Here is a 24,456-nt window from a genome sequence, read left to right on the forward strand (position 1 = left end):
ACAAGTGCTCTTAACTGCTGAGCCCTTTCTCCAGCCCCTAAATAATCTGTTGTTGAGATCAGACTATGCCCTAGTCTCAGTCATTCCATACTGTTTAAAGCAGTGTTTTTTCAAGTCGTGCACTGTCCCAGGAGAGTCTGTTTTACAAGCCTTTGACACCATTTTGAAGATGGAAGAAAACTGCAGCTGGGTGGACACATGAACCATCTATCCAGAGCCATAAACACTGCAGACTGATCAATGCCATCTTTGGGAAAGGGGTCCAGCCTATGCATTTATTGGGGCAAATGGAGGCTTGTGAGGGCACATGGGGGTGTTAAAACTGTATCAGGGAATTCATGCCCAAGAACTTACCAAGTGTATGAGACTAAGGAAAAGGAACAACTCTCACTTGAGCCACATAAAGAGCTAAACACTTATATCATTATGGTGATGGCTCTAGTCTGTCACTGACCACCCTGTACTCACCAAATAGACAGAGAACTGTCCTGGGGGCTTCAGCTTCCTTCCATCCCTGCTATGTTACTGACTGCTGTCCTATTTGCTTATCTGGCCCTGCTGTCCATCTGTCTGTCCCTCTCTTCATCTGGACTCTGAGCTTTTCTTTCAAACCTGTGCTCTCTTGTAGCCTGACTAGCTGCTACTGCAGCTTTTCTCAGGCCCCATTTTCTTCATTGTCTTAACTTTGACTTCTCAGGCCTTCTTTTTTGGGCCCTTCCTTGGGGTGTTTCCCTTCCCCCTCGCTGAGCCTTTTAGCCTACTGTATAGCAAGAAGTTGTTTACACCCTTGGCAGCTGCTCTCAGCCCTGATTTGGGCCCGGGATTTTCCATGGCAACCTTCTCCCTCAACAAGCCTTTCAGCTTGTTGTTATTAAGAAATTGTTTACGCCCCTGATTGGGCCTGGGACTTTCCACAACACAGATTTTTCTTGTTCTCCTGTTTTCCTGGTTGGGGATTTCACCTGCCTTGTTGTTTTTCCATGTCTTTTGCCTCGGGTATATAAGGAGATCTCTGTAAAGCCTTGGTGACACTCTCCGAAAACGGGTGACCCGTGTATGTGTCTCTTTCAATCCTGCAGACCTACGCCCGATATTCACACACTGGCAGTGCAGGCGTTGTCACTTCTTTGCCTTTATTTAAAGCCATTCTGCAATCTCTTTATCCAATATAGAGATATGTTTACTGTGTGATGTTTAATGTATGATCTGAGAATGGTAAATACAATAAATAGCAATGGTTTGTTTCTGAATGGAACGGATGCACAATACCCTCCAGAAGTGAGGTTTATTGGCAGACAGGGCTTTAAGACCATGATCCGACCTTCTGCTGGCAAAGCAATCAGAAAGAAACAATGTGTCAAAAACAGCTAAACAGTCTTAAAGGGAAAGAGGCTACACTTTAAACCTGGAGAGGCACTCCATTCACCAAGACTTAGCATAGGAAGGCAGAGATAGACAGCCATGAAAGAAATGGCAGAGACGTGGAGAAATCTTTGGGGAAATCCCATGAGCAGCCCTGTCTTTTGTAAATTTTCAGAACTGGGAGGAGTTTTATGCCATGTGATTTAGTTTCGGATAGCATACATGACAAAAAGACTGGGGGGACCAGGGATAGAGCTGTTATCCATAGCATAGACAGCTCCCTTATCTGTACCACAGAGTTTGAGGTAAGGGTGGGATGGTCTGGTTTCTTCAGTCTTCGATTTGATTTCTGAGAGTGATCACTGTTCTTCAAGTAATCTATTATTAGGATCAGAATAAAACACTCATGTTCTCCTTGGCAGAGGTGGGGGTTGGGGCGGGTGGATCCAGGACAGCTGGGTATTTGCTGTCAATTAAACTGTCGTGCTTTCTCAACTTAATGTTCTTCAATAAATGTTGACACGGAGGAAAGACCGACAGGGTTCATCTGCTTCTGACACTGCACTTTCCACATCTCTAATGACATTCTGTGTTTCCAAAACAAGAGACAGTCAGGAAATGAAAGGTGAAAGAAATATGGCGGGCAGAGTCTTGAGTTCTTGTGTTCCAGGAGCAAAGGAGGATGTGCTGGGGACTGAGAATAACTTATCTGGCACACGTTCATACGTCATGCAAAGTTTTATTAATCGGTATACAGTTTTGTTTTATGCTTCTCACTAATAGACATTTTAAAGGTAGTTTTTTTCCTTCTAATGGTAGTTTTAAACCCTTACTTTTTTCTTTCCAGATCCTATTAGAGCTGGTGAAATAGGTCATTTTCTTATCAAGAAAAACAACTTCTGAAGACAGGGTTTCACACATCTCAGGATTGGCCATGAACTCACTATGCAGCCTAGGACGGTTCTGGCTTTTGACCTTCTTACATGCTGGGATTACGGCATGCACCACCATGCCTAGTCCTGGGGGTGTTGAGGATTGAACACAGGGCTTCATGAGGGTTAGGCAAACACTGTACAAGCTCCAATACAGATACTATTTACCAATACAGGTAAGTAGCAAACCTAACCAGCAAGTATTTGAGTATCCACAAAAGGCGTTACAAAAGCCGTGAGACTATGGTTCTATTTATTGCCTTGAGTAATGCACTAAAAGCAGGAAGATGAAAAGATGATACAGGCGTTCCTGGGGGGAGACAGACTGCCTTGAAAGCACAGGATTATGCTTCTAACAACCTTAGCTCAAAACACTAATACTGTGGCAGTTATCGGCTATCAAATATTAACGATTCCACTATTCTGCTATAGAATATAAGGAAGATAGCTTATCTGCGACCTTCTTACAGCTAATTTTAAAATCAGAATATGAACAAAACATGAACCAACCTTTAAGGACTTAAAATATAAATAACTCATTTACGTAATGGGATCCCTCTGAAATAGATCGATTGGCTTCCTTGTCTATGTTAGACTAATGCTTCCTAACATTTTCCACTTTTACTTCTTCTACTCAGTGAAAAAGGCAAAATTCTAATCTATTTTTCTGAGCACACTAAGTATAAGCTAGAAATAGAGGCTGAGACTTTCACTTGAATATACTTTTATTTAGATCGCAGCACTAACAACATGATAGACTTTCACGAATCACAAAGCACATAATATTTAAAATATTTTGCTGTTCACAATCTGAATGTAGCATTATTACTGTTTGGTACTAGGCTCAAAGACGACATTTTGATTCCTCAGCCTTGGGATGTCTGCTGACGTCAACACGACTGTGTAGTCATGCGGAGGAGAGAAACTCAAAAGCCGTTTCCTTTTCCTCGGTCAGCTCCTTTGCTGTCAGGTCCATCTTCTCACGGGAGAAGTCGTTAATGGGGAGGCCTTCAACAAACTTCCAGGTCTTATTCTGTCAGAGAACAATTGCAAGAGCTTCAGCTGAAGTGACAGATGTTTCAGCAGGGGACAGCCTCGCTTAAAATGATACCTCAAAGCACACCTCTTTTAAAGCCTGACTCTAAACTGGAGTCCACTTTAAAAAATCATACTCGGGATAACCCAGCCAGCTTCTCCTCCTGCTGGACTGCCCCTCAGATCAGAGTCCTGATCCACCCAGTCCCAGCTTTCTGAACATGCCCACGACTTCCTCCTTCCCTCAGGTCAGCCCCAAAGGGATGAGTATCACGACACTTGAGTTTGAAATGCGCTAACTTTAGAAATCCCCAGGAAGCTATAATGAACTATACCATGATTATAATAAAGAATAACACTGAGTCCTATGGGTTTCTGAGAAAATATATTCTGTTTATGGGTATGATAGGGAGTTACTGCAATAACGAAGTATTAAAGCTTGCTTTCCAGATTAGTTTCAGTATTGAATTAAAGACTTGGCATTAGGAAGGAATATCTATATATACTCTATAAATATCATATACATGTATGCTCTATATATCCACACATATTTAATATCGTGTGTGTGTGCGTGCGCGCGTGTGTGCACTCTTCTTCCATGTCGCCCCACCTTGATCACGACAGGGAACGAGTAGAGCAGGTCATCAGGGACACCATAGGAGTTGCCATCAGAGATTACGCCCATCGACACGAACTCGCCCTAGAAAAGGTTACATCATCATAGCGTACAGGGATTGGCTCACAAACCCACTGACAACCTACTACAGTGAAAACTGTACAACTTCTGTGTGCGAGGAGCCCGAGTGCACACTGGTTCACAGACATCACCTCATCTACTCTTCCAGACCATGTCAAGTAGGTCACAGCTCACACTCTTTATTAAATGTGTGTGTGTGCGTCTGTCTGTGCATGCACACATGTGTGTACAGGTCTCTTGAAGCTGTAGTTACCGGGAGTTCTGAGCTGCCTGACGTGGATGCTGGGAATGAACCTGGCTCTTCTGCAAGAGAAGTGACCACTCGTGACTGCTGAGCCATTCTCCGGCCCCAAGCACCATCCTGGTTTTAGAGCTGAGAATACAATGGCCCCGTCCTGGTTTTAAAAAGAGTGGCTTACCATATATAGAACTGCCTTGGACTCCTAAAATCCTCTGTGATAAACACCCTGTGACAGTTGACAGCACAGCTCAGAAAGGCTACGTAACATTCGGGGGTTCCTGGGCTAGCAGGTGTGTGAGCTGGGAAATGAACCCAACTGGCTCAACTGCTCTTCTTATTCCAGCACCCAAAACCCAAACACAAGGTGGACGGACGGATGGCCCATGCAAATGAGAGCCCTCACCTCCGGGGTTCCAAACCAGATGTCTCTGATGTGGTCCGAGATGGCCTTCGCAGCAGACATGGCACTGGACAGCTTCCGAGCCTTGATGACAGCAGCACCACGCTGCTGCACAGTCTGGGGGGACAGGGAAAGCTACCTGAGCATGCCAGCAAACCCTCACGGTCCACATTCACCCCGAGAAGAAGACCAGGCTCGCAGGGTTCCCGCCAGTGTTAATCCTACTATCCCAATTCAGTTAGAGGTACCATTTTAGAAAGGTAGAGATTCCTATACAATGTGTGACACCAGATACAGAGAAGCAGATTTGGGTATAAACAGAAGTAGACAGCTCTGTTTTTCTGACCTGGAGAATCTCAACTGTCCTAGATCAGGCCACATCAGACAGTGATAACCATCTTTTTGCCCACTCCAAAAGCATACATTATAGTGAAACGGCGGCTGTCCTTGAGGGTCCCACAGGCCCTGGCAGATACTCAGCTCAGCAGTGTGCTGTGCCTGTCTCTGGCTGACTGCCCAGAGGGCTCACACTCTTCTTACCGTGATGAACTCTCCCTTGAGCCAGCTGTCGTCTTTGAGGGCTTCATACACACCAACTTCTTTTCCTTGCAATTTCACCTTGGCATGATTGACATCTGGATACTGGGTTGATGAATGATTTCCCCAGATAATGACATTTTTTACATCATCAGCGGTTACACCGAGTTTAAGAGCAATCTAGTTCAATTTAAAACAAACACATCAGTTAGGCAATTGATTTATTGCAAATTGTGATTTGTTTGACAGATGCCCTTAAGTAAAGGCAAAGAGCTTCTGAAACATTAAGCTAATAAAAGCTACACGAATTTGAAAAAGGGCAAATTTTACTGCTCGGCAATATCCTAGAAACATTTAATGCTGTCAACAACTATGGACTTGAAACTATGCAGTGTAGAGAATCTAAGAGCATTCTGTAATTTACGACTACATTATTAGCACAGTGAGTTGACCAACAGGTGAACAGATTTCTAATACATGAATATGAGCTTTGTTTTGCTCCTCTTACATGGATGTCACCTTATCATTGTGGTCTGATACTTTAGGTATACTTACCCTATTCTGGTCAAATTTTTGTTATATACAATGCACAAATTAATTTTCAATTATAGTTAGAGATGTTGCTATTAGAAGCAAGCTATTATCAAACTGTGGCTGCCCCTATCTTATAGATTTGTGGACTAAAATAAGTCTTGTGATGTAACTTATGACAGAATGGTCATTCTGATAAGCTCAGCAGAAGCTGAAAATGTTCTAAGCTGAAATGCATGTAAGACACAGATCATAATGAACTCAGCATACTTTAATAAAATATTTAATACATTTATGAATATCTATACTAATATTTAAACTTTGGTTAAAGTCCAGAGTGTACTAAGAACTTGAGAACTCTGATGCCCTGAATACCCGCTTTAACTACTCCAGAGTCGTGACTACCACCTGCCTCTAGGGTGTCCTCCCCGCAGGCCCCTTTGGCTCCCCTCCTGTGCTCATGTGGCCTATGCTCTCTTACTCCTTTGATCTCTGGAGCTAACAGAGCCCAGGCATTCTGCGCCTGGCAGGTGCTGCTTCTCACTGTGAGTCCTGTCAGAACCAGGTGGAATCAGTGCATACAGAGGATAACATTTCTTGCTTCCTTAGGCAAGCTTTCACATTTGTCAAACAGATCTGTTGAATTTTTGACTAATTCTCCAGCCCTAGCTTTCCACTCCCTACCAGCAACAGTCCTGTCAGGCCATCTTGTACATACATGTATTTTATGTCATCTTGTACACACATGTATTTTATGCATGCATGCACCTAGCACTGGGCCTCACATACAGAGTTCAGCAGGTAATAATTCAGTCACTGGTAACTAAAGCTTTTACAGTTTTGAACAAATCATGGAGGACTCGTCAGGATTCCTGTAAGATTTTATTTTGGGGTTAATTACTTCTCATTTGGATAACAACTTCTATAAGAGGAAGAAAATGCTTCTTCAAAAACTTCTGAGAGCGCTTGCCTAGGAAGCGCAAGGCCCTGGGTTCGGTCCCCAGCTCTGGAAAAAAAAAAAAAAAAAAAAAAGAACCAAAAAAAAAAAAAAAAAAAAAAAAAAACTTCTGACAGCTGTCACTATGCCAGACTGACATACTGAAATACGGACACTGCCTAGCCAAGGCCTATGAGGAACAGACTGTGCCCAAAGTGAAGCACCAGGAAAACTTCGCTCTTGGTTCATTCATGACTTTTGCCCCCACAAGGGAAGCTATTTCAAGTACTAGGACAAAGTGCTACTCTGTGACACTTGGGAGGCAGAACTGTCCAACTTCTGCTGCTACCAAGGCCTCAGGAAGACCATGGGCAGGGTCATCTCAACACATTTTCTGCGGGAACTAAGTAAGGACTCACTGGCCAGCCCACATCTACAACTGCAGCCAGTTCTCTTTGCCTACACTGCCCCTTGTGCCTAACCCGGCTTCCAGGCAATCCCTCCTTTTCCAGCCACCACAGGACGACTACTGCCTATAGCCCAAAGCATCTCACGGATTATTTACTGTCTAAGTTAGCTGGAGTGTTCTGAGGATATTGTCAGTATGGCCTTTTCAACTTTATCTCTCTCAATAAAAAACAATGATAATAGCAGTGAATCCTCACTGTTTTATTATGTGATAGCATCATGCTAAGAGCTAGTAGAATGTATTTTCTTAATACTACTGCTTAGAACATACACAAGGGTTTAGTTTGTGTCCTGTGAATCAAGCAGTTCCAGCATTAGTTACTCTATGACTTTGGGCAGGTTCCCTGGTCGCTTAGTCTCATGGTTCTTATCTGTAAAACAAGCACCATTAATGCGTCATCCAGTCACCATGAGAATTAAATTATTTTCTCTCTTACTGGATATTTAACTCCTGAGAGTTGAAGGAATCAACTCTCAGTCTAAGGCAATGGCTTGTTTTTTTTTTTTTTTTTTTTTTAAAACACGTATCTTTTTCTGTCTAAGGAATAGTTTTCTTAAAGCTAACATGATGAATAGTGTAACTCCAAGAACTATACAGAAGCAATGGTCTGTGGCGGAAGCAGAGCGGACGAAACAGTGCCAGAGAAAAGGGAAGAGCGCTGCACTGGAGAACTCCAGCTTCAGCTAACGTAAGAACACAGACGCCAGCCTGGATGAGCAGCTTAGCTCCCAGTGTCTTAGGAAGCCATCGCTAATCTCCACGTCATTGGTAACTTTGACATCTAAATCTAAGCCTCCAAGAAATAAGGAGTAATATGATGCTAATAATTTCACAAAACATCTTAGAAGGTTAAAAAATTGAATATTAAATACAAAATTAGCTGCAGAGAAAACTGAAGCACAAACACACACCACTCAGGTCTCTTCCACAGCCCATGACGTGATTAAGCTAATAACACATCATGTGTTTTCATTTAACTAACTGCTAACTACTACAGGAGATAACACTGGCAACTGCACTGAACTATAACTGGACATATATATGAAGATATAGTTATACAATAGGTTCACAATTGGTTAGTTGAAGATAAAACTAAGGAAGGCCAGTTCCTTAACTCCTAAAAAGTTAGACTACCTAACTTTTAATTAAAACCAAAAAGGATAGTGTTTCTGCTCAATGAAAACAACAAATGCACAAACCAAAATTTAATTATTTTAAAAGTAAAAGAAAAAGTTTCAAAGCTGAAAATTTTAAAACTTAAAAGTCATTTTTCTTACTTGAGATTTTGCTCGGTTGTGGTCCAATCGAGTCAGGCAACTGAAGTTCTCCTTGGGGATCGATGGTGCTGACTTGGAGGCCGTCAGGCAGTTTGTATTGGCTGGGTTCCCCACAACAATGACCTAGACGGGTGGGAGGCACAGAGCACACACTGACACCTGCCGTGCAAGCAGACTACAACACGTCTGACAGGGCCTCTGTGTCTGTGATATGCAAGTCAGTTTCCGCTGACAATATCTTGGGCCTAAGGGGACCTAACATCTTTATGTTTTACTATGGAGACGGATCATTCATTTATTTGTCACACAAAAAGCAAGAAATCTAAAGCGTCATCCTAGAGTCTGAATCATTGAAAACGTTTCCTTTTTTTTCAAAGTTTTTTTTCTAAAGGAAATCAATTTGTTTTTGAGTATTTCTTTCTTTCTTTCTTTTTTCTTTTTTTTTTTTTTTGGTTCTATTTTTCGGAGCTGGGGACCGAACCCAGGGCCTTGCGCTTCCTAGGCAAGCGCTCTACCACTGAGCTAAATCCCCAACCCCCCCCCCTTTTTTTTTAAAGATTTATTTATTTATTATACATAAGTACACTGTCGCTGTCTTCAGACACACCAGAAGAGGGCATCAGATCTCATTACAGATGGTTGTGAGCCACCATGTGGTTGCTGGGAATTGAACTCAGGACCTCAGGAAGAGAAGTCGGTGCTCTTAACCACTGAGCCATCTCTCCTGCCCAGAATAAAGTATTTCTTTCCTTTTTTTTTTTTTTCTTTTTCTTTTTCTTTTTTTCGGAGCTGGGGACCGAACCCAGGGCCTTGCGTTTGCTAGGCAAGCGCTCTACCACTGAGCTAAATCCCCAACCCCAAGTATTTCTTAAACTGGCTTAATCCTAAGAATTACCTGGGCTATTTGGTAAAATACTGATTATCTTTACAACTCCTCTACATCTAGTGAATCAAACATACACACATATGTCGTTTTTGCCTCTGAGTATCCCAGTCTGTATTTTCCTCAGCAAAAGCCCCCATCCCCCTTTTTTTGAGAGGTGAATTACCATGTAAATAAGTCCAGGCAGCCTGAATTTTACCAGTCTGAGCACCTCTGTAATCTTTTACCAAGAGACCTGTGCGTTCCTAATCATTCTTATTCCTTGTTAATGATTACAAAGGAAAGTTAACTATTTAAAATGAAATCTACAGTAAGCAAAAATATAGGCAACGATGAAGTTTTATAAACGGGTCGCTCGTGAAGATCAGCTTTGGAACATTAAGGCAAACTTAGAATGAACATAAATAGCTACTGAGACAGGAGAGGAAGTCATGGGACAGCCTGTAACAATCCCATGGACCAGCAGAGACTGCAGTGACTGACAAGGAGCACTCAGCAGCCACCTTCCACAACACACACGACTATGAAGGTCTCACCAAGCACCCAGAGCGAGCGGCACAAGAAAGGTGTCCTCTTCCCTCCACGTCTAGCCGTACTCGCTGAACTTTGTATAGAACCAGAAACTAATATAAGCAGCTCTGGTATTTAAACATCAAAAGCAGAGGTCTGAAATACAAGTAAGAAAACATCTCCATAAAACATGCTGCAAGTCACCTTAACTGATTTCTTGGCGTACTTCTCCAAGGCTGCGCCCTGGGATTTGAAGATCTTCACGTTGGCTTTCAGTAGGTCCTTCCTCTCCATGCCCTCCCTTCTTGGCATGGAGCCCACAAGGACAGCCACGTCCAGGTCTTTGAAGGCAACCTCTTCTTTGTCTGTTGCAATGACATCTGTGGACATGGCAAAGAACACACACACACACACACACACACACACACACACACACACACACACACGGCTATTTAAATGCCTGGGTCGAAATTCCCCCTTTCATATTGAATCTACTTATCCTTTCAAACTGTGCTAAATGTTTATTTTCACAGTTCACATTGATGAACTTTTCAGAGGCCTAAAAAAGATAATACACTCATTTAATGACCCCTAAGAACACAGCAGAAAGTGAATAATTATTTTGTATTTTTATATCAATAATTATCTCAATTAAAATAGCTTTACAGCTTTTATCTTTGCATCATTAGATATGATGTAGCATTTGTTTTTTCACATATATATGAGATATAAAAGTATATCTGTGGTTACATATACATAGCCACCAATAATACAAAAGAGAGACTGACTCACCTAACCTTTAGATTGCAATTACTCCAAGGTTTAAGATAACAATCACAATTGAAAAAAATAAAGTTTACAGGGCATACTCCAATGGGATAATGTTAAGGATTGTATTCTATCAAATGTAATCTTCACATTTCACAGATGAAGAAACTAAGGCCTAAGGAAATAGTGCCACTATGATAAGAGAGGGACATTGGTCCAGAGTTCAACTCGAATCCAGTGTCGAACTGATAAACATTTAACTTGGTTTTTGATCAAGGAACATACAACGTTGTTTTCCTTTGAGTCTATTAAAAAGGCCATAGCTGAGTCAGAATTTCTATTTGTAGAGTTTTAGGCTTGTAAACCCATGTCAGTAAGGTTGCTGACACCCCAAATGGAGGAACGTAAGGAAAAAAAAGTATGTCTTCCTCTTCTGTCAAGAGAGAAGGACACATTCCTTCTCTTCCCTTCGCTGCCACGTTTACAGCAGTCTGAGGGAACACTGGGTCATTAGTGACAGAAGGACTCTGCAGAAAAAGTGATGTAAGTAGAAAATGCAACAGAGGGACAGCCTTGGAAAGGGCTGTAAGGGAAGGAGCCATAGGAAGGCTGGCACGAACAGGAGCATAGACTGAAGTTTGGAGATCTGCAGAGTTGCTCTTCTAGGAAATGCCTGACTAGACACAGACTTCACGTCTTCCTTCAGGCTGGGCAGTTTAACCATCTCAAGCCAGTGCTTGGCAAAGGAAAGGGGAAATAAACAAGGAACCAACTACGGCCGGGAGCAGCAGGTGGCCTGGAGAGCGTTCCTTGAAATGGAACATTTTCTGTCACAGGAGGCTACTATTACTTCTAAATAGACTTCAAATCACAGCACAGTGCAAACAGCCTGGACGCAAAGTCCTTGAGCACATTACATTTAATAGAATTATAAGTTATACGTAGGCCCGAGGAAAACAAGCCCTTGACTTGCCACTGGTTGCTTCTTGCTTTTGTACTCATTTTTTTTTCTTGGTATTTACGTTAAAAAAAAGTGTAGTTCAAACAATAACGACAACGACAAAAACGCTTTTGTGACACAATTTCTAACTGACAATCTTTATAAAAATCTTAAAAAAAAAAAATCCACCTTTGGTAAGATACGAAGCGCTATATTATCTGTTTTCTTTGACTTCCCCACTCACCCTGCAGAAGGGGAAGGGCACAGTCTTGCAGCTCCATCAGGACACCGTCCAGAACACCCATCATGGGGGTGATGTCCAACAGCACAAGAATGATGGGCTGGGGAAGAGCAAGGACAGTGGGCAGTGTGGTTACCTCGGAGGTCGGGGTGGTTACGGCGCTCTCCCTCACACAAAGGCCCGCCCGATTTTGTTTGTGTATATTTAGATCCTAATTAGTCATAATTATGGAGGAGATGCCACAGCTTACTTAGTACCTGCAGGTATGATTTCTCTTTATAAATAGCTAACTACAGACAACCAGCATATCTGACATGAAGGGAAAATTCAGTTATCTGTAGGTTGAGAGAAAAAATTAACGAAGACTTTAGAAAAGGATTTAAGAGTACAATTCAGACTTGTGAGAATTAGGGGTGCCTGTTTCCTGTGGTGTAGATCTCACATCTGATTACTTAGGCTCAAAACACCACAATTAGAAAGAAAGGACAGATTCTACAACTTCCCCAGCCCCTCCCCAAGAGTTACTCTCAGCAGTGAGTGAGTGTTGCCTGCTGGTCAGTCTCACTAAGCTACTGCAGCACACCAGGGGAAGAGCTCCACTCCAGGTGACTTCCGGTGCCCCCAGGGTAGCCTACAAAACGTCTCAGGAGTCTCTGCTGACAGCAAAGGACTGACTCGTTCATTTACTAGGGATGCCTGGTCCTTCACCATTTGCAACAGAACCTTATAAGGACATTTTCTACCATAGCGCCAATGTTTACAGACACGTCCCTACCTGGTCTTTCCCAAAGACAGATCCATTTCCAATGCTGTACAGCAGCGAATATGCAATCTGACCGGCTGCTCCTGTCACGAGGACTCTGATTGGCTCAGACTGTAATGAAAAAGACACGCAGTTTATTAACGTGTTACCTTAATAAGGCGATGCATGCTTTAAAAGTGAACACAACACTGTGAAGTCCCTTCCTGACTCGCTTAGGAAACGAACAGGCTTGTTTTTAGTAAAGAAAGCGTGCAAATGGACTAAGCAACTTACGAAGTGTGTCCCTTGGCGGCACGCTTGGGAAGCGTTCTCTAACTCTGACTAAATGGGAGCAGAACTAAAAAGTGCAGAACTGGATTTTTGTATGCAACCATGTCCATCCGTGGGGGACATTTTGCCAAAATGTAGGCCACAATGTCATATTCATTTTGTGGTGGTATAAGCCCTGGTAGGCTGGAAGAGCCTCACAGATCCCTATCGTGCAAATCCCTGACCCCCCACCTCACTAGTCCCACACCCGGTGAAGGGGAGTAGCAGTGACTAGCACTTACTCTTTACTGTGAGCCAAAAAGTCTGAATAAATCAATCCTGCTCTGACTTCACTGCCCAAAAAACCTGCACTTAAACTCAGTCACCTGCCTCTGCCGGCTCACCCAGTGCTGCCGTTAAAGGTGTGTACTGCTGTCCCAGTGTTAAGCCTTTGTTTTTAAAGATTTATTTATGCATTTTATGTATGTGAGTACACTGCAGCTGTCTTCAGACACACTAGCGGAGGGTACTGGATTTTATTACAGATGGTTGTGAGCTGCATGTGGGAATTGAACTCAGAACCTGTGGAAGAGCAGTCTTAAGAGACTCTTAACTGCTGGGTCATCTCTCCAGCCCCAAGCCTTTATTTTTAAAATTGTATTTATTTAAGGTGTAGAGTGTGGGGGGGACGCAACACAGCTTGCTGCAACTTGTGGGAGTTGGTTTTTCCTTCCATTATGTGGTTCTTGGGGATTGAATTCAGGTTGTCAGACTTGGCAGCAAGCTCCTTTTACCCACTGAGCCACCTTGCTGGTCCACGCCTTTAGTTTTGTTCTGGCCCCCCACCCCACCCCCCGCACTCCCCCGCCCCCTGTCCCTCCACCCCTGTAAGGAGGAAAAAAAAGTGAGAAAATTATTAACATCTGGAATATAATAAATTTTAGTATCAAATATTGTCCTAAATCACAATGGCAATAGCTGACAGTCTGATTCCAAGGGAAAATTTATTTTTTAAAAAGGAAGAGAAACCATAAGGGGGAAAAATGGAATAGTTATATAACAGAAAGAAGAGACTGAATAAAATAAGACACACAGACTAAAATAACAACGTATTCAAAATGAGTGCTGAGTAATGGAAAAAAAATTAAATTAAGCCCAGAGAATTAAAAAAAAAAAAAAAAAAAAAAAAAAAGAACCAGGATAAACTGTTCCCTTCCTTGATTGTGCTGAGCACTGAGGGACTCTGGGTTACCCCAGTTTCTCTTTGTATGAAGAAATGGCCCCTCAACGGACCGGGGTAGAAACATTTGATTTCTTTTTATTTAGAACTGCCTCTCCTAGTGACTCATTCGTCTGAGATGGAAAGACAGGCGGCCTGAAACTGACAGCACTCAGAAGTGCGGTGCCCAGAGGTCAAAACAGAAAATTCACTAAATAAGTATCGTTATAAAATCTGATCAGAGGAGATTTTACTTGGATTTCTTCCTCAAAAAACACACCAAGGATAGAAATAGAAAAATATAACTAAACATAAAACCTCAGAAATCTATGAGAAAATTCTCCTTGATACTTGGATTTCTCTCCTATTTTTCCTTATCTCTAGATACATTAAATGTAATACCTAAATAAAGCTTTAATAAAATATGTATCTATACTAAAAATGTAATAAAACCATGTATCTATGTCCAAAGTAAACGTATGTATGAATAGAACACAGTATTCTATTCGGTCATTTTCTGCTATACATAGCTTTATAAGACTTATGTTCTGAGGTATCACTACCAGGAACCGTTACGATTATAGAGCAATCTTTAACCCCCTGTAAGTATTTCATTTTATCATCTTTCCTTTTGAAGTTAGGAGTGAGAAGGGAGAGGCTGTTCCCCTCTTCTCTGGCCTTTGCCCGTTTCCCTACCTTCCTATAATCTGAATTCTAGTCACTGTTGCATCCCACCAGATAGATCAGAAACAGGCGCACAGCTGGAACTCAAATACTTGCTTAATTAATAGCTTGATCGTGTAAACGCCGCCTCCACAAAGACTGGAAGCATCCTGAATGTGCTTTTTAAAAGTGAAGGTGTTTTAGCCAGGCAGTGGTGGCACACACCTTTAATTCCAGCAATTACATATTTACACATCTGTCACTCAAGCCCAAGCTTTGACTAAAATTTGTGCTCTTCACACAGGTTTCAATGTAAATTTACTGAATGAACAGCATAAGGGTGAAGCCAAAGGGTAGTGCAAAGAAAAGACAAAACAAAAACCAAACCAAACTGCCACCAGGCATGGTGACATATGGCGGACAGCAATACTAGGGCTGGTAGGTGAACAGAAATGTCAGGATTTCTAAGAGTGAGGCCAGTGTGGGCTACTGTGAGACTCAGAAACAACAAAGGGTCATCGCTGCCCAAAGCCCCCAAGTTCAACTCAAACAATGTGAAGCAAGCTGGGGTATGAGGGGAGGTGAGTGCCAATCCCATCTTAAAGTTCAACCTTCCAGAAAGTCTAGCTGATGGTCAGGACAGTGTTATGTAGGCGTTTATTAAAAACGTGTTCCCTGTATCACATTCTATAGTGAACAGGCTGTGGCCGAGAATCAACACTCAATTCTGTCCTAGTGGTTTCCTTCTGTGCCTGGCCAGTCCACCTTAAGGGGTTAGCTTAGTATTTGAAGGTCTGGTGATGAAGTGGGTAAAGGAGACACCATTTTGGTTCTTCCTGCTTTCCTGAGATACTGCAGTTGAGAAGCGGGAGGGGAGGAGAGCCTCATTGGCGTCTCACAGTGTAACAGTGCCAATGCAGGTTACTATTCTCTGCCCAGATATCTGGGCATGTTGCCAACATCCAAAAAGGAATGGCTTCCCTCTTGGCAGGGCATTAATGACCTTCCTGCAGATACAGGCTGCCTTAAGAACGTGCTGTTTAGTTGAAGAGCTTGAGTTAAGTTTTCCCTCTGTTATTCCTCAGAATAGCACTCTCTTTTTACTTTCTATTTGCATGTATTTCTGCAATATAAAAGACACATGGTATCATTCACATTCCTCTAGGTATTGTTAGCTGACTCCTCTACGGACCATGGCAGAGTTCCTTTAAAAAAGGTTTTGAATTGGCTTTAAAAAAAAAAAAAAAAAAGGAAAAAAAAAAAAAGACAGCTTTTTTTTCTTTTTTAAATGAGGCAGGGTCTCCCTATGCAGCCCTGGCTGGCCTGGAACTAGGTATGTAGCCCAGGCTGGTTTTGAAATCAGAGCTGGGATTTAAGACATGTACCATAACACTGACTGGAACTGACAGTTCTTTTCTAAAGCAGCAGTAATTTGCTCACATCCTCTTCCCAGGAGTCAAGATGGTTCTGAATCATGTGAGACTGCAACATCGCAGAACTCTTCTACCTGGAACAACTTATGTCTTCAGGCCCAGATGTGACCTTCTAGGGGCGAGCCCAGTTCCGTCTAGTCCATAGCAAACTCAACAGTACATCTCTCCAGGGCAAGTGGATCTTCCCGACCTTGGGAAATCAATGACCTTGCCGGGCTGTTTTAGGATTAGATGAAACAATCCCTAAAAGCCCTTTTAACTCCAGAGTTTCAACACTCTGAATGACAAGGAACAAAGCTATCAGATGTTACACGCAGACTTGGTGGACTTATCTCCTAGCAGGGATTACGAAGTGTAATACAGTCCTGGTAAATGGGAAGAATAAAGAGACCCTCATGCAAGCCTTGTGACCTTGAGCAACTTGTATTCTGGGTATCAACAAACTAAATTTTAGTATTTGAAGTAGGGTTTTGGATAAGATGATTTTTAAAAAGGTTTTCACATAGGTCTAATAGCCTAAAGTTCGAAGTTCTTGGATAACTAGTGCCGTTTTATGACTAAAATTATTAAGGTAGAAACTGCTTAAGCCATAATTTAAATAACTACTTATGTGCAAAAATAACTAGGCACTGATGACAGAAAATTAATAGTTATCCCCTTACGGTCTCTTATAGAGGTTAAGAGGAGTTTTTGTCTTTGTTTGAAAACATGTCTTTTTGGGTTCTGTGAAATTTCCAGTCCATCCAAAAAATTTCCAATTCATCTCACACATCTTGAAATTAAAGGAGAACAAGTATTTTTAAAATGTAAATTCTAAAGTACGTAGCAATTTCCAGTCTGGTGGCAAATGTCACCTTCAAACAGCACGAAGATTAGTCCTACGTCAGAGCTCTTTCACCCCCCTCCCCCGCCCCCAGCTGGGGACAAGATAGATCTAGAGCTTCGACAAGATGGTTGCGTTACATCTGCAAGAAGGTTTTTGGAATTCATGACGGAGTAGTAAAGAATACCCGCACTGTTTGACTAGCTACGCTAACCAGTCCTGGCATTACAAACGGAGATCAAGAATAGGTTTTCAGAAACATCTGTTTTCTTTTAAATTAAATATGGTGGAAACATGTCTCCTGAAAACTGGGATCATAACCTGGGGCACTGCCTCAACATCAGAGGCCTATTCTTTCCATGAGCTTAAGAGGCAAAATAGAGTTAGGACCCGATCTTCCCCTCCCATCAAATCACATCCCCCACATCAAATCCTTTAACGTCCTTCGGAGAAAATTTGGTCCCTCAGTCATGTGCAAAGATTGAGACCCGCCTTTCCAAGGACAGCGATTTCTCTAGAGTGCTTTTAAGAACCCCCAAGGGAAGCGAAACCCTTTCCAATTTCTGGGTTACTGCGACAGTCGCGAGGGTGAGTCGGATTTGCAAACCGCGCGAAGGACAGCGCCTGGCATTACTGCTTTTCTAAAGCGCATCAAGCGCAGGAGGCCGAGAGGCCGGAGCCGCTGCAAGTTCCAGGAGCCCACACTCACCATTATTGCAAACTGCAAGGCCGATCTCTGCACCAGCAAAGACAGTCTCCAGCAGTCAGGTCACCTCTACAGCGGAACAGACTCTGGGAGACAGAGCCGGGCTGGTCAGGAAAGGTTCGGCTAAAGCCCCGGCCATTTCTGGGAAGTGTAGTTCTTCTGGGGCTCTCTGGCGCCCACCTTCGTGCATTCCTGACAGAACTAAACTACAATACCCAAAAACCTCTTCTTCCTACGCGCCTCGCGGACTGCAAAGTAGTCCCCGGGGCTGAGCCTCTGTGATTGGAGCACGACTGCGAGCAGAGGGTTGGTGCTTTGGATGAGGCGCCTGCCTGACGTCGCTCACCAATTGGCGGGAGGGGAGGCGTTAACTCGAGGGAGGAGAAACGACCCCTGAGCGACAGCACCCGCCACTCCACCGAGAATCTATCCTCCCCCAAGACTAAACAAGGGAGGCAAAGAGACCTTCCGTTGCAAAAAAAAAAAAGCCAGCTCGACCCGGAAACAAAACCTTTTAAAAACGCACTCTCTCAGAGGCGGGAGGAATTGACGCTTGCGGAGGAACCGGCAGCTTCACCGTTGCTAGGCGACAGGGAAGGCTCACCTGAACGCTCTCGGAACCGAGACAGAGTGGAGCTGCGTCCCCACGCCTGAAGCAGGTGAGCTCGGCCGGGAGGGATTTTCTTTTTATCTAGGGGCCAGAGCAGGGCGCGGCACGGTTGTTCGTATCCTGAATCCGTAGTCGGCAGGCGTGGGCGACCTCTCGAGTCCCCTGTTGGGGTCAGGAGTGGATGCCACAGTTTTCTGGAGGGAAGAGTGTCTTGCAGTTTGAGTTCAGTCCAACTTTTCCAAAGTAAAGTCAGAAAGGTTTGTGGAGTGAGCCCCTTCCCTGTAATAGCCGGTGGTGCCGGGATCTAACTTTCTTTGCCTACTGTGAACACTGACACTTTTTGCTCATTCTCTTTTTGGAAACTGGATGAGCTTTACAAACGTCTTGATAAAGTTTTGCCAGACCCGTTATTTCCAGGGGAGATTGGGACACACTGGTTGTTTCAGGCGGAATGTTAGCGGCTAAAACAACTCAAGAGGTTTTCACTGAAAATCAAAGTTGTTAAGGTGAATTTCTGCATTCTCTGTTTTGAGCGGATATTCGAAAAGACGCGAAGCTTCGGAACAGATCAGTGAATATGGTATTGGTCTAACTTCAGAATTTAACGTCACTAGAAAATGGATGCTGGATGGCTTCAGTTTTGTTTTTGTATTTAGTATTTGGAGAAAGAAACATAATGCCTTAGGGTCTATTTTAGTTAGGGCTTCCACTTCTGCGATGAAACGGCCTGACCAAAAGCAGGTTAGGGGCAAAGGATTCATTTGTCTTACACTTCCACATTTTGGCTCATCATTCGAGGAACTCAATACAGGTAGGGACCTGGAGGGCATGAACTGTTGCAGAGACCATGGAGGGGTGCCGCTTACTGGCTTGTCGCTCTTGGCTTGCTCAGTCTGCTTCCTTATAGAACCCAGGACCACCAGCCCAGGGATGGCACCACCCATAATGGGCTGGGCCCTCCCTCTTCAACAGTAATTAAGAAAACACCCCATGGGCTTGTCTACAGGCTGATCTTATGGTGGAAGCATTTTTTTCAGTTGAGGATTCCTCCTAACTTAAGACTGTATTAGCTTGTGTCAGGTTGACATAAAACTGCTGGGTCCAATAGCATTTAGGTTTCAATAGACTGTATCTCACTCGAATGGCTCCTAGAATCACTTTATTCACTTGGTGCCTTCCTTTTGTTCTTGAGCACTAATCTTTTTACGTTGGAATGCTTCCTGTGTCTCTGTCCACACTTAGTTCATTTGTGGGTTGCGTTTCTAAACGTTACCTCAGTGTCAGAGACTCTCTGATTCCAGGGCATGCCTCTGTACGTTCTGTTTCTCCTTGGTTTTCTAGTAGGCATTAGTTCGGTTGCTTTATAGTCTTACCTACTGAGGAACCATGTGTGGATACATCACACTTTTGATAGAGAGAGCACGACTTGCCTCCAGTTTCACTTGATGGCTGAGGGAGAGATTACAGGATTTCGAAGTGAAGAGCCAAGGGCTGGAGCTGATTTAATGCTGACCTGATAAACCTGCCACGGGACCTTAGGATAGCAGTCTTAGGAACCACCGTAGCATGGAACAAAACTTTGTAATTCCTAATGGTAACATGGTGATCTCGTCATTGTTAAAAGATGGGCTCTGTCTTGGAAGCCTCTCATAAGGGGTTAGGCAGCTACGGTGAGGACACAGAGCTGTGTGTGTAGTGCTGTGGTGGGCTGGTTAGTTTTCATTGATTTGACAGAAACTAGAGTCACTCGGAAGGAGAGAATCTCCTGAGTGCTGGGATTAATGGTTACCACTGCTGTAACTTGGGGGAAGAAAGGGTCTTTTTGGCTTATGTGTTCACACTCCATTGTTGTTCATCATTGAAGGAAGTCTGGACAGGCGTGCAAATATGAAAGGTAGTTGAACAAACCAGTGAGCAGCATTTTTTTTTTATGGTCTTTGCTTCAGTTTCTGCCTTGGGTTTCACTAATGAAATACTGTGAAATGGAGGTGTAAGTTGAAGTAAACCTTTCCCCCCCCCAAGTTGCTTTCAGTCAGTGTTTTATCACAACGTTTGGTGGAAGACAGTCATTACCCAGAACAGAAGCGTGTCCTTAGAGTGAGCTCATCTTCAGGGAACCATTTCTTCTACTATTGGATTTCCTGTGACATGCGTAACTTCTGAAATGCGGACTGATCAGGAATGGGCCTTGCAAAGCCAGGAAGCCCGATTCTTTGCCTCAGCCATTGTCTTCTATCTTGAAGAATCCATGTTTACAGTCAGGATGTGTTTATGACTGTTCAGACTCAGATTGTACCAGTAATAGAGGTTGGAGAAAGAGGAGCCTACTAAGGTGTCTATTTTAATACATCCTTAGCTTTCTTTTTTTCTTTTTTAAGATTTATTCATTTATTTTATGCATCAGTACACTGTAGCTATCTCAGACACCCCAGAAGAGGGCATCAGATCTCATTACAGATGGTTGTGAGCCACCATGTGGTTGCTGGGACTTGAACTCAGGACCTCTGGAAGAGCAATCAGTGCTCTCAACCTGAGCCATCTCTCCAGCCCCATCCTTAGCTTTCTTATCTTGCCTGAGCCAAGGCTTCTTACCAGCCAACATCTAGTTCTTCTCACAGTTCTCCATTTTGGATTCTTTTTTGGCTTAAGTCCATCTCTTCTTTTTCTTCTCACGTGTATGTGCTGTGTGTGTGTTTGTGTATGTTTGCATATGTGTGAGTGCACATGTACCTGAAGATACCCTTGTGTGTGTGTGTGTGTGTGTGTGTGTGTGTGTGTGTGTGTGTGTGAAAGTGTGTGTAAGTAGAGGCCCGAGGAATCTTTAGGAATCTTGAAGTGGAAACTTACGGTTTCTTTGGAAAGTCAGTTGTGTCAGATGGCGTTTTGCTGGGGCAAACACCTGAAAGAGTGCTTTCTTGAAGCAGACATAGGTGAAAGGATGTTTTGCTAAAGCGAGCGTGATGAAAGGATTCTTCACTAACAACACACATGTATTGGTAAGCCTTGCACTGTGTAGCGGGGCTCCATGTGTAGTGACTCCATAAAAAGAAATGCACCAAAACGTCTTCTGGCGGTGTTCTGGCGCCTCTTGCAGCTTTCATGGGCTCAGTTGATTGGCACAGTGGTCTCAGACTCATGTGCTGAGGCAAGACAGGTGCTGTGAGGCAAGACTCACGGAGGAGCCGTGATGTTTGAGGGAGTATAAACAGGACTCAATGGTCTGTGATGAGGGCTTGCATAGCGGGCTTTGCAAGGCTTCTGGGACTTGTGTCTTTGTGACTTGCTGATCTTTGCTTCGTTGAGAGAGGCATGGCAGAGAACTTCTCCTGGTGTCCCTGCTGGTTCTGGTCACTCCCACTGATTTGTGCTGATTCGGCAGGGCCTAGCTGTTTCTGCTGGGTTGTGCACCACTGCTGATTAGTATTTGCTGTCCTTTCGACATTCAGATATTCAGTAAATTACAGGCAGCTTACCATAGGTTGCCTAACATTTGGCTTAAATCCTATAGTTTCTTTCTCATTTGGAGTTGCATTGATTAACATGCTCCAGACATGTTAGGAAAACATTGCAGTAATACTCCAGTGATGTCGTCTTAGGCAATTTGAACCTCTCGTCTCCAGGAATTCCTTTCCTCTGCCCACTGGCCCTGCTTCATCTCTATGTCTTCTGTTTTGTTTTTAGTAACACAGCGTCAGGTGTGGGTTGTGAGGGCCGACTTACAGACGCTGGACACCTTACCAGTGGCTACACTCCTGAGGAAAACGTCTCTCCTTCCAACCATCACTGCATCTAGATTAGGGAGAGTCAGGCTCTTTCACCTCGGATCTCTACTGGCCGACTCTTCAGGTCCTGTCAATCATAGCTCATGTGAGTTCAGCACATGATGGGTGCCTGAAAGGCAGCACCCCCTCCCTTAGCCATGGCATTCTTTCCATCCCTACTTCTGAGCCTTGGTGGGAGGCCAGTTACTTCCCATTAAACAGACCTCTGTTTTCCATGCCATGACAGGCTGTGAGTCTCTAATCGCCACCGAATGCAGCAGAAAGAAGCTTCTTGTCAAAGCAGATAGCAGCACAGGTCCACAGGCATAAACATACTGATTTCGAAGGCAGGTTGATGGGGACATGATGTCCTTTGTAAACTGGACTAAGGACTGTTAGCACTGATCTTGTTACCTTATTAGTAATCTAGTATGTTGCAATGGAGGAGTGTTAGTCTAGTGGGGTAAATTACACCTTTGCTATTGTAATTGGTCTAGTGGAGTAAATCACCTTTGCTGTTACACGAGGTTTGAGGCTATTTGTGTGCTGTTCCTTCTTGGAAAACAGTCTTCTGGGGTAGCACAGCCTGTTTTCCCAGTTTCATTGTGATTTTTCATGGGCAGGTGGTTTCTGGAGTCTAAGTAAACATTCTCTTTTGTTAGGCAACAGACAACATACATTAAACCATTGTGCTAGATTTGGAGATGTGGTTGACTGTAGAAATATGAAATGCTTCACAAACTTGTGTGGCATCTTTGTGCAAGAGATGTACTGACTGCCCTCTGTGTAGTTTCAGTGCCGGGGCGTGAGCAGCTCAAGTGCATACTTTTTATTTGTCCAGATCAGCATTTTTGAATGTTTAATTCAAATTGCTGAAAATATTTGAAATACCATTGTAACAATATCTAGTAGAAATACTAAAGAAGCACCAAGTTTGAGGTGTTTGATAGGCGATGATGGTTCTTCCTACTTTAGGCATCTTGGGGCTCACAAGATCTTGTATAGTATAAAATTATTTCTCTACATATTGATTTTATTTGTAGCATATCCGAGATTGGCATACATTTTAGTGTTTTTTTTTAAACTCAAAATCAAACTTTTAAGCCTTTACTTTGTTCTGTTTTCTTATTGTTTGAGACAAGATCTAAAACTAGTCTAGGCTGGACTAGAATTCACTATATAGTTCAGGATGGACTCGAACACACAGCAGTCTTCTTCCCACAGCCTCTTGAGTTTAGAGGTACAGGTGTCAGACACTGTACTCAGCTGGCACTGTTACAATCTGATTTCCTCTTAGCAAAAGTAGCTGAGTGATAGTTAGACAGTAGTGGGAAGAAACTCTTGCCGTTAGCTTCATTTAGCTGCATTTTTTTACAGATTTGTTTTTTGCTACCACAGCCACGTAATTAATAATAGCTGTGTTAGGTAGTAGAGTATGAGGAAAAAAAGAACCATTAAAAGAAAAGTTAACATTTGTGAGATAAATCAGAAACCTATTATTATCAATATTTTTAAGTGAGTGTATAGGACTAAACACCAACTTATCTAAAGAAAAGTCATATCCTTTTTAAACATAAGAATAATGCGGTTAATCTTGGGAATTATTAGGTTTAGGTGACATGAAGGACATTTTTTAAAGTAGGAAACCTTTCTAAAATGAATGTGTAGCATTTTGAAAACGATGATCACATTCAGTTCAGAATGTCTCAAGCATGGTTAAGCCTCAGATTAACCGTAGTAAAGGTGACTTCCCACAAAACCCAACTTATTATTTCTTACCAAATATTGTCTTTAGTTACATTTCAAATGGTATCCCTTTCCCAGTTTCCCCTCCGGAAACCCCCTATTCTATCCCCCTCCCCTGTTTCAATGAGGGTGATCCCCCACCTACCCTCCTACATACTCCCTCCTGCCTCCTGGCCCTGACATTCCTCTACACTGGGGCATCCAGCCTTCACAGGACCAAGGGCCTCTCTTCCCATCGATGCCTGACAGTGCCATCCTCTGCTACACATGCTGCTGCAGCCCTGGGTCGCTCCATGTGTACTCTTTGGTTGGTGATTTAGTCCCTGGGAGCTCTGGGGCCGGGGGGAGGCGTCTGGTTGGTTGATACTGTTGTTCTTCCTATGGGGTTGCAAACCCCTTTGGCTTCTTCAGTCCTTTCTCTAATTCTTCTATTGGGGACCCCATGCTGAGTCCAGTGGTTGACTGCAAGCATCCACCTCTGTATTTGTCAGGCTCTGGCAGAGCCTCTAAGCTATACTAGGCTCCTGTCAGCAAGCACCTCTTGGCATCAGCAATAGTGTCTGAAAACCCAACTTATAATTGAAGTTAAATTAAACCAGGTTGAGAACTACTTTAGCACTATTTCATATATGCACAGTTTAGATGCATCCCATAGCAAGCATGCACTGATGCACACACCTACATACACTCTTGTGTTTGCATGTCCTGCTTGTGTAGACTGTA

General features: G+C 43.2%; 2 protein-coding genes across 22 annotated transcripts in view; one reads left to right on the top strand and one right to left on the bottom strand.

Moving 5' to 3' along the window:
* Nucleotides 1-2,405: 2,405 nt before the first annotated feature.
* On the bottom strand, nt 2,406-17,699 carry Mdh1 (malate dehydrogenase 1). Of its 2 annotated transcripts, none has more exons than NM_033235.2 (9): nt 17,620-17,699; nt 12,536-12,634; nt 11,764-11,860; nt 10,016-10,191; nt 8,419-8,541; nt 5,208-5,384; nt 4,671-4,784; nt 3,940-4,029; nt 2,406-3,327 (listed from the first exon to the last, which is right to left on the bottom strand). In NM_033235.2, exons 1-9 carry the CDS (start codon nt 17,620-17,622, stop codon nt 3,202-3,204), a joined length of 1,005 nt encoding a protein of 334 aa, NP_150238.1. In that variant the 5' UTR covers nt 17,623-17,699; the 3' UTR covers nt 2,406-3,201. Both variants share the same exon structure in this region, with proteins under 2 accessions (NP_150238.1, NP_001303806.1).
* A 235-nt stretch (nt 17,700-17,934) lies between these two features.
* The window catches only part of Wdpcp (WD repeat containing planar cell polarity effector), a 330,930-nt gene continuing 324,408 nt past the window's right edge, over nt 17,935-24,456 (top strand). For 10 of the 20 annotated variants that reach the window (XR_010057369.1, XR_010057368.1, XR_010057370.1 and 7 more), the window contains exon 1: nt 17,935-18,275. The gene's annotated coding sequence lies outside the window, so the exon portion shown is untranslated. The remainder of the gene's footprint in view (nt 18,276-24,456) is intronic. The other 10 variants (XM_063273242.1, XM_063273240.1, XM_039092076.2 and 7 more) reach the window with 7 other exon arrangements.

Source organism: Rattus norvegicus, chromosome 14 (genome assembly GCF_036323735.1).
Source record: "Rattus norvegicus strain BN/NHsdMcwi chromosome 14, GRCr8, whole genome shotgun sequence".
Classification (NCBI taxonomy): Eukaryota; Metazoa; Chordata; class Mammalia; order Rodentia; family Muridae; genus Rattus; species Rattus norvegicus.